General features: G+C 36.0%; 1 protein-coding gene across 1 annotated transcript; it reads left to right on the top strand.

The window, feature by feature from the left end:
• The first annotated feature begins 8256 nt into the window (after positions 1-8256).
• On the top strand, positions 8257-10046 carry LOC134855544 (uncharacterized). Its single transcript, XM_063872088.1, has 2 exons — positions 8257-8476; positions 9395-10046. The coding sequence occupies exons 1-2, from the start codon at positions 8374-8376 to the stop codon at positions 9979-9981; spliced, it is 690 nt and encodes a 229-aa protein (XP_063728158.1). The 5' UTR covers positions 8257-8373; the 3' UTR covers positions 9982-10046.
• The last annotated feature ends 701 nt before the right edge of the window (positions 10047-10747 follow it).

The raw sequence follows: 10747 nt of genomic DNA, 5'->3' as shown, positions 1-10747 counted from the left end.
CGTATCACTCAAGAAATATTGTCAAGGTGTCCAGCTTTTCAAGTATTAACTTAAATAAGCTCATGTATTTTTTATGAACAGACACCTATTGTTCTCGTATTCGAAAGATCAGTGAGCATTTTCAGCTCCCAGAGCAAAAAGTTCAAATCAAAACCAATTGTTTTATTGAATGCCTCGTCTCTCCCGGTCAAAAAACCCGAAAACAATTGATGTATTTTTTGATCCGTCCCTCAACCTTGCGGAGCATTGTAAGCAAACCGCCATGAAAGCCACTCGCAGTATATCAATTCTGATTGCTCTGTCCGGGACGAACTGGGGTCAATCTAAAGAAACCTTGCTTGTAACGATGATCAGACCGATACTTGATTACTTCTGCCCAGTTTCGCCGTACACTGCAAGCAATCACTCCCTGAACAATTTTCAAGTCCAATTGCAGCTCTCCGTATTGAGACAGAGTGCACGAAGATTGGATCCATAAACAACCTACACACTGGTTGCGAACAATTATTCGTACAACAGCACCATAAACTTCTCTCCAGCCAGTTTTTTCTGAAATTGTACCTTCACATCTTTCCCCTTTCATTCTACCATAGGATAACCTCCCCTCCCAGACAAATCAAAACTAACTTTCAATCAATTCTTAAGTAAAAATTTGACGAAATAATCTCAAGCCTATAATGAAGCCCATTTTACCCCATTTAACGATAACACGGACCGAAGCAACTTCGTTTTGAAAATTTTTGAACCATTTTTAAAAGGCATCTTTACAAACCACGTGGCAAACGCAATCAATGAAGCGCCCACTCTTAAAGATCTCCCGCTGTCACTACCCGATATCTCCTCGACTGAGGAACTGCCATACCCCCCACCGTTCAATAGGGAGCACGTTAGTGCAGCTCAGATCCGGCTACTCCCCCTTTTTAAATACCTTTCTTAATAAAAGAGACCTCAATGACCCCCCCCCCGAACTGTCCCCACCGTACATCTCCTCATACTACTCTCTACCTCTTTAAGTGCCCCACAAACCGGGTTGAAGTTACCCCAATAGATCTGTGGCTACGGCCGAACGAAGTAGCAATGTCCCGTAGACTCGGGCCAAGCACGCATGATTCGCCCCTTGTGGGCAACTAACAACATCAGCAACAAGATAAGCCTAATCCGAACATACTATATGAAATAATATATCATCGAATCAAACCAACTGTTGCGGCCAACAAGTCTGAAAAAACTTAGAAAATAAACTAATTTGTTTTAATTGTTTTTATTTTAAAACTTTAGGTCTCAATTGGTCCAACGCGAGTTCTTAGGTCCAGAAAAAAGATTTTTGAAATAAGGGGTTTTATTTTGCTCATCGCACAAAACACGCAAAAAGTTGTGCAGTTATTTCACTTTTGGATATTTCAAACAAGAATCCTCCGATCGAGAAACCTTGTTCTCGACAGTTTTCACTGGTATACAAAAACACATTAGTAACACATTAGGAAACTCTTCAGAAGTTATCCTCACCAGCGATTGTTGTCCAGGCCGCCTGTGGATTCATCATGCTTTTTATGGTAGATGAGGTCTCAACGAGAGAAGTAGTGTTTTCAGTGCCCTACTAAAGATATTGTCTTAGGATATGGTAGCATGCATTATAATGGTTCGACTGGATTCTAATTTCTATCAAATATCCTGCAGATGGGATAACCATGTACATTAAATGAGTAAAATTACATTGATTAAAGAAGAAAAAAGATGAAAAATAAATAAGAGGACAAAAAAGCGATACCAAGTTTTTCTCTCAAGTGAGTGTATACCAAAAATGCAGAGAGTATTTTAGGATTGAGGAGACTGCCTGCTGGTCTCAACAACTTCTCGCAGCAATGATATCTGTATCAACAACTGTATCTATCCTATAATAATCCCTACTTGAGAACAGTCGGAGTTCAAAATTAAGTGTAAGAATGTTAGTTATGAAAAATGTTTGGTTTCTAAAAAAAACATTTAATTTGAACGGAAGGGAAATCAACATAGCCCCGGAGGTGACTTTTTGGCGTAATTTGACTCCTTATCGACAAACTATGTTCTCCTGGTAGTCTAGAGGTCGGGATTTGAATAGGGTACAAATGGAGTCTTATATGCTTGAAATTATTCAGCTAACCATAAAAAAGTCTCCCTTTACCATCAGGAATTTGGAACGTCTACGGAATAATTAAATTAAGGAGCTTGCGAAGGGCACTGAGTTAACTGGGTATCTACTAAGCGTGAAGAGATATATACGAGAAAACCAAATTTGGCACATGGAATTGCTGACAGAGGGAGGAACGTTTTCGTAGAACATGTGCGACTGAGTGATTTGAGCGGATGCCAGGACTGATAGGGAATTGCGTTACTTAACTAAAACTAAGTGTAAAAATGACAAATAAGTGGAGGGTACCGGAGAGCCTTCGAGAGTGAGAAAACTTACGCTAGGAAAGCGAACGGTTGGTTCTCAAATTAGAGTGATTGATTGAGCAAGCCGTGAACAGTAGTTAGTCCGTAGAGGACGCTATTGCTTGAAGCGAGGCTAATCGTGCTAGTTGATATACTTGTGTGAGCGAGTTCCGCTCGAATCCGAGTTTAGTACATGTATGGATTAATTGTCTAAGCGAGTAGCGCTTTTGGAGTGGCGAGTTTGGATTGACTAATCGAGTTAACGAAGCGATTGAACGGAACAAAACGCAGGCTTCGTTAGAGAAGTTTTTGAATAGTAGTTAGCTCGGTGAGTGCATTGTAAATTGCTTTTAATTTCTTTGCCACTGAAAACTTACTTAAGGTGACCCCGATCTGCTGAACTAGCCAAAAACGCAAGAGGAGAGTCGAAAAGAGCTTAAGCTAAGGGGGAAGTTACGTATTCTTTTGATCTGACTTAGTGTCACCCGCTATTACAGGGTATAAAGGGGAGAAACTCTGCGGCCCTTAAGTAGAGTGTAGACGTATTTAGAGGAGATGTCTGGCCAATATTTCTGCAAGTTTTCTTCCAACTTCTTCTTTTTTTTAAACAGTTGTTTGAGTGATTCTTAATTGGCGGCTATAAGGAAAGCAAAAAGTAATTGAACTGTTAGTTTAGCAACTGTTACTTCTCTGATTAAAGGATTTTTTCATGTGTTTTTGCAATTCAAGTTGAACGTAGTGAGGACACTTACATAAGTAGTTCTTTTACCTTTAAAAGAAATAAAATACTATAATAAAAACAGACATGCATTCAAACATTTTAACTCTGTTACGAACACCAGAGTATTCGTATGAAATTTTCGTGTCAAATTATAAGATTAGTTTTGTGTATTTTGAGCACGGTGAAGATTTTTTGCATTAATTTTTTAGGTTTGAGTGTGTTTTTTTTATTCAGGGATGAGTAATTTGGTTGATGAGCGTTTTCATAAAGTTTTTCAAAACAATTGAACTTTTTTGGGGTCATGATAAATTTTTTAAAAACTTTGAGGATAGAGAATGAAATTTGGGGTATTTGACTCTGGTTTCAATTTTTCTCAAGTAGGTTATTACTCAATTAACAAGGATCGAAAATTCTGTAATGCGTTTTCTACTTTTCTGACGTTTTTTTATAGTTTTCAAATGTTTTGGTTGTTTCAATAATAAAGGTCGCCTCCTTTTCCTTTTCCCTAACCTGCAAATTTCTACAAGCCAAATTAAAGTTCACATTATTCTATTGCTATGGAAAAATGCATACAGATGCAAACCACGCCATGGCAAACTTATTTAGTGATCATAGCAAACCTTGTAAAATCACTCGTTACACCATAAAATTGAGGCACATGCAAGGTGGAGTGAAATAGAAAAAGAGCCTTATTGTCAAGTTTTTTTGTCCTAAGAGGGAAATACTCGTTTGTTGTATATAGTGAATAGAAAAATATTTCTATAATTGATAGCCCTATTCTGATTCTATTTCTGGGTTGATAGCCCAACGGCGAAGTCGCTGGGTTTCGATAAGAGGAAGGGGAGATAAATAATTTGCCAATCTATTCTCAGCGGTAAAATTGAAACTTAAAAATTTATAACTATCGTTTACAAAATTCAAAAATTTGTAGGTATATTCTGTTGGTGTTTCGGAAACTAGTGGATTACCATTGGAAGGTAAATGTATCCTACTAGTACACTAGAGGAAGTGTGGAAGGAAAGGACGATGATTTGGAAATGAGAGATTTTTGTTGGTTGTTTTGCAATTTAGGTTTTCCACGAGGCAACGGTGTGTACATCCAATTTGGAAAAGTAGTTTTGTGTGGTTTGGCGTAAAACTGAATATCCCTTAGTTGAACCGATGTAGGTGTTGTTTGAACCGATCTGGGTTTACTGCTGAATAGGGTGGTGACCTCACTTTTTAGCTTTGTTGGGTACTTTTATCTGGTGAAGAAGTGTAAGTTTTTCTTTTTGGTTTGTTTGTGATTGATGCCTATGGGGTGATTAATTTGTCTATTAATGGTATCAACTGTAGCTGGTTGACTTTCACTTTGTTGCCTTGTTCTCTTGAATTGTGTTCGAGAAATTTGTCTTGAAAAAACAAGGATGGGAACTACTCTTGAGAAACCTATTGTTGCTTTTCATAGATATTGCAAAAATCTAAGTACTGCGAAAATTATATTTAGAATCTTATGTGTGTTAGAACATCTAATTTGTTGTTTGGCAAAAGAATCTCAAAAAATTAATCATCATAAGTGATTGTTCGAAAATTGATTTTTTGAAGGAATTGAAAAAATATTACCTGACAAAGAAGACTGAAAAAAAAGGTTCAAAAATTGATATAAGTCAGATTTAAATGGAAAGAAAAAGAAAAAGCTTTTCATGGTGTAGTCAAGTGTCAGGTGCGGATTCAGGTTTTTCGCGAGTGGGGCGGATTTTCAAGAAATTTGAAAGTTTTGTCGACCCGTTTTTTTAGATAAATTGATTTTCCAAGCTCTCCCGAAGCACTAAAAAGACCATGTTTCGATCAAATTTTCTGCGCTGCAAGACAAATGTTGAACAAACAGGCCAGAAAAAGCGTTTTTAGGCATTTTTGGAAAATGTTGACAAGAAATTTGCGTTTTTTCAGCGCGCGTCCCGCGCGTCCCCCCTCCTCCTCGAATTAGTATATATTAGGTCCGTCACCTGAAATGGATAACTCAAGATGGCAGGGGGTCGAAACCCTGAATGCATGCATTTGCTTTAAATCATCTAATGAGTTTTTGGGGCAATCAATTGAACTATTTGCTTCTATTGAAAATGCTTTCACTGGCTTCTGATTTTCTTAAACTCAATTTTTTTGTTGTTCGGACTTTTGTAAGGAAAATAAAGGAATATTTGTGCTCGGGGTTTTTTTTCTTCAGACAAATTTCGACTTTTTTGTACTAGCCAGTTTTGTACGAAGTTTTTTCCATTACTCGAAAAAATTGTTGTACTGAGCTTAAAGTCGAAAAAACATTTCACCTGTAATCATTTTTCTAAAGTTATGTGGGTTGAAAGACTGGGACAATTAACGCGCTTTTAACGAGTAAGCGGAGATTTAATCCGTCTTATAAATCGTTCCAAATTGGTTGAAGGAAGCTTATTTGCCATAACTGATTTGTTGCTAGGAGCGAAATATATCACTTTGTACTTTAAAGTGCGTGTTGGAAGAAGATTTTTACACAAAAAAGTCTCAATTAAAAAAAAATTCAATCGATTTTATTACAGTTTATTTTTTTTTAATATTACTGCCCCATAGACCTTAAAAGGTAGTCGAAATATTCAGATCTTTACCCTGTTACGAGCAGTTTTGTTTTTCTCTGTTTGCGTTTTTTTTTTACAAAAACCGAATTGTCCAAATATGTCTAAAACGACATCAGTTTAGATTTTTTTCTGATGAATTTGTAGTTGGCCTTTTCAGTCTAGTGATGTTTTATACTTATAAAACGAAGCTTTGCTAACAAAGTCTTTTTTAGCAATGAAATTCAGATTTGGCAGTGTTGTTTAAGCGCTATAAAACATATTACTTTGAAGTTTTTAATTCGAAATGGGGCATTTGGAAAAAAAACCATTTCAGAAATTTTTGCAATACATTTTTCAAACCCTGAGTTTATAGAGTAAATCAAATATAATGGGGCGATTAAGTTACAAAGACAGGAATTTAATAATCAAATGCTAAGATGAAATTTCAATTAAATTGGAACTGATTTTGTAAAGTTTCTTTTTTTTTTAAGTTCTCTGAGATTTCTCTGTAATGTTTATCTCTGATATTATTTTATCTTTTTTTATTTGGCGCGCAAAATCAGGTTCCACAAATTAACAACGGACTGGAATGCGAAATAAAACATTGAAGCATTATCAGTGGCGGTTCGAGTGATACAAAAGTATTTTAAAAAAAAAACACTCCCAGTATCGAGAAAATCTTCTATAAAAATTTTGTTTATTTTTCCACTTTCGAGCAGGTAAAGCAATCGAAACAAGATTTTTCATAAAAAAGTTACCAAAATAAACAACAATTTTTTTGATTTCACTAAATTGAAAAGGAAACTTGTTTTTTTCGGAAATATTTCAATCTTTTAATGCAAAAAATTTAAAAAAACTGGCAAAAAAACGTCAACTTTATTTTTTGTTCAATTTTGGACGACAATTGTAGTCGCTTATGTCTAATTCGCTAAATCTATTATCACACGACGTCTCAGAAAAAATACAAACTTGCAGAAAAAAGTTTCTGAGAATGTTGTCGGAGCATTTTGTCCTATATGCATAGCAACCGGCTTTATTGTATGTTTGCCGTAATTTGTTTTTAATTTGGTTTTTTCATCAGTTGTTTTATCAGAATGTGGTAGTTTTTGAGTGGTAAGAGATCAGTTTCCATTCTATTTGATTCTTTTCAATCATTTTTCTATGTTTCCAGACAATGGGCCTCAGATGATAACGGTATTTTTGTTGAATGCTTAAATGGTTGACAAATACTGTATCAATTTGAATTGCGTGTCTTACAATATATTTTTTGTTTCCAATGATTTTTGATCTGTTTGTTCAATTTTGTAATAGCGTGAGTTTTTTTGTTTCGTCTCTGTTTCTCAATTGCTACGGTGGTTTCTGAAAGATTTGATTTTTTTGTTTTTGAAGTCTGTTAATGTAATTGCTCTTAAGTCTGATATGAGCGAATCATCAAAAATTTCGAAAGCACGTTTTCAAAAAGATTCTGGGTAAAAAATGTTTGCAAAAAAAGTGAGATAAGACACAGCGTATTTGAACAGAAAATTCAATTTATTTAACCGAGAAAGGTTGAGTTTTTATAAAATTTCTATAGTGGCCTACCAATAAGCAATATGGTCTAGGGGCAGAATGGGTCTAAGAGCAGAAAAACAGAATATTATCAATTTTTTATAAGCTAATGGGTAAATCAAGTATAAGAATTTCGGGTTGCGTTCACATTGAAAATTAGTGATAAAAATTGACAAAAAAGCAATCGCCATTGATGAGTTATCAATAATCATTGCTACAAAAGCAATTTTTACCGATAGATTAGCGCTGATTTGGCTCATGTTCAGCGATGAAACAGCGATAAGAAATCTATCAAAGTAACCAAAATTAGTGAACTACCGGTGTTTGATCCCTCAAAAATCAGGTTAGTAGATACGTATGCTACCTCTGCGCCACGAAGCCTTAGATAAACAAAAATTGTAGATTTTTTAATTCCTATCTGAAAGCTACTAAATTAAGTTAAAATTTCATAAGTTTTAGCGCTGATTTTTCACGGAGTCATTACTGAAAAAACCCTAAAATAACGCATGTGTAGCTATGCAAAAAAATCTCAGTTATATATGAATCAGTGCTGCAAAATAGCAATTACTGGTATACTACAGAAAAAGCGATAATTAACGGTGGGACTTCAACCCGAGGTTGTCAAAGTTACCAAAGACGCGAATCTTTCATGCATAAACTGAGTGATTTGATCGAAATTTTCTTAAAAATTAAAAATCAATTTTGAAGTTATTCAATTCGTGTACAATTTTTTAAAAACTTAACTTGATGCTTTTAATATTTTTTAGTATCAATTAGCCCGTATAAATATAAAAAAATTAAAATTTTTCGAGTTTTTGCTCCTGCACCCATGCTGTTCCTAGAATATTCTGCTTATTGATGTGCCTCCAGTTTCTATCGAACTTAGAAGCTTTCGATGGTTACAAGAACTCAAGTAGTTTCATGGTATTTATAGAGTACAATTTTGATTTATGGGCAGTTAAATGCCATAAGACATCCTTATAGAACAAAACTAACCGAAGAAAACTGTTTGATAGTAAACAACCGACATTTATTCTAGCTCAGAATTGGACCTATAATTGTTTAGAAAAAGATCAGGCATAATTTGTGTTATAGTTTCGCTGCAATACACCATTTAACGAAACGGTGATGAAACTATTAACTATTTTATTTTTCACTTTAATGAGTTCATCATCATGGAAGATGGTCACAGCAAAAAGTACCAGTTCGGTAGAAAATACAGAGAATCAAGGTAATCAACCAGTGGCAGATTTTTTGAAAAATTTTTACATTTTTGTCGACCTTTTTTAGGTAAGATTTTCTGATAAGACAGTCGAAAGTTGATGTTATGAGCACTTTTCGTAAAATTTTGACAAAAAAAAATCGTTCGAGCACCTTCCTTGGAGTTTTAGTATATTTTAGCACCAAAGTAGCTTTTTTTGTCGAAGTCAGTCAGAAGAAGTAAAGTGCCTTAAAATTAGACCAAAGGATCAATTGGAAAATTTGTGACCCTTTGGGTTACAAATAGCGAACCCTTTGAGAAAACTTGGAGACCTGAATTTTGGGGGGCGAATGCTCGAAAGCAAGCTATTGCAATCAATTCAGAGATATTTTGTAGAAAAAGACCAATTTTCGTTTAATAGGCTTCCCAAGGGGACTTAAGTTACTAATTTTTCGCGCTTCCAGGTATAAGTCTGTGAGCAGAAATGACCGAGTTGAAAGTTATTTTTGGAAGTCGAAGGCGCTAAATTATTGTCTTAAGGAGGTCCCTAATAGCCAGAAACGAATTTATGGGCAATCAGGGGCGGATCTAGGATTTTCTCGATGGGGTGCTGATTATCAAAAAAATTTTCGAAAATTTTGTTGACCTTTTTTTTCAAATTTTGTTGGCAAATTTCTAAAAAAAAAACGGGTAAAAAAGCGGTTTTTGGGCACTTTTGAAAATTTTTCAGCGCGCGCTTCCCTCAACATTAGTGTAAACTGGCGCCAAAGGCGCTCTTAGAAAAAGGTCGGTTGGCATAAAATGAATGTCATAAAATATTACCAAAGGGGGAACCCTGTGGTTGGCGAGGGGTCGAATTCCTGAGGGAAGCGCCCCCCCCCTAAATCTGCTCCAGTGAGCAATAGTATTTAGTAATATTACTTTTTTCCTTCGCAGTCTCAATTTTAGAGCCACAACAGAGTGAGAACTCAAACGGAAATCTGACTGAGCTGGTCGATCGAGTCCACTATGAGCTGAGCCAAGTGCAGCTGGCATACGGAACCGACCAAGTGACAGACACCACAAACATGGTCATGGTAAGCTACAGCTGGAACGAGAAAGAACCTGCGAGGCAGATTTACGCCGCTTTGAAAGCCAGCGGGATAAATGCCTGGATCGACTATTACAACATGACCTATGCGAATAACCTGCCTCAAACAATGGGTGAAACAGTCGAAGACTCGACAGTAATTGTGGTATGTTATTCAGAAGCATATCAAAACAGCTCAAACTGCAGACAGGAAGCTCTCTACTCATTTCAACTGAAGAAAAAACAGGTTTTCGCTAAGGTGCAGGAAGATTTCACGCCGACGGGTTGGCTAGGGTTCATCCTAGCTGGTCATCAGTACTATAACTTTTACAACGAGTCTGTGTTCGATGAGAACTTCGAGAAACTGCTCGGAAATGTCGAGGAAGGGTTGAATGGTTCAGAGGGCAAGATGAGAGTTAGTTTGGCAATGATTATCGTCAGTATTGCGTTTAAATTCATTTTGTGAAGCTTTTTTGAAATCTATTCCATACCAACTTATTACTGAAGGAACCATTTTTTGAAGACCAGATTTCTTACTAGAATATACTTTTTCAACTTAATTGCAACAGCTTTTCTACAAGCTTTAACAATTGGCCAAACTGCAAACTATAACTCAGGCTCGTTCTTTTTTTCATTCCGCAAAATTTTTTGATTGACTGGAAGACTTGTTGTAACAGCCAAAGTGCGTCAAGCTAGGAGCCGTTTTTTAATGAAGCAATACAAAGACAAATATGAACTGCAAAGGTCGTATGTTTATCGAAGAAACGCGATTTGAGGTGATTTTTAGAAATCTCGGGTTGAGGTGTTCGAAATATGTTTCGACCGACTCGACCTAAAATAGCTATGTTTCGACCGACTCGACCCAATATGACTATATTCAGGCCGACTTGACCAAAGCAAATTAAGCTCGACTGTGTTAGACCCAAAAGTGCTATGTTTCGACCAACTCGACCCAACCCAAACTGGCTTTATTTCAACCGAATCGACTGAGAGAAAATATGTTCGACTGTGTTCGACCCAAGCGTGTTATTTTTCGACCGACTCGACCCAAATGAATTTCGGATTCTGTTTAATTTCTGTATAATTTCAGCTGGTAAAATCACTTTTTGTTTTGACATGTTCAAATTTGTTTTTTGAGTAATCAAGTTTTCCAATTTGGTGTCAAAAATCTGAAACTCTATTTTTTTGCACATCAAAACGTTATAAATAGTTACTTTTTCGGTCAAAACATC

Source organism: Symsagittifera roscoffensis, chromosome 1, assembly GCF_963678635.1.
Source record: "Symsagittifera roscoffensis chromosome 1, txSymRosc1.1, whole genome shotgun sequence".
Classification (NCBI taxonomy): Eukaryota; Metazoa; Xenacoelomorpha; order Acoela; family Convolutidae; genus Symsagittifera; species Symsagittifera roscoffensis.
The sequence above is the reverse complement of the archived record's forward strand: the minus strand, read 5'-3'. Positions and strand labels throughout refer to the sequence as shown.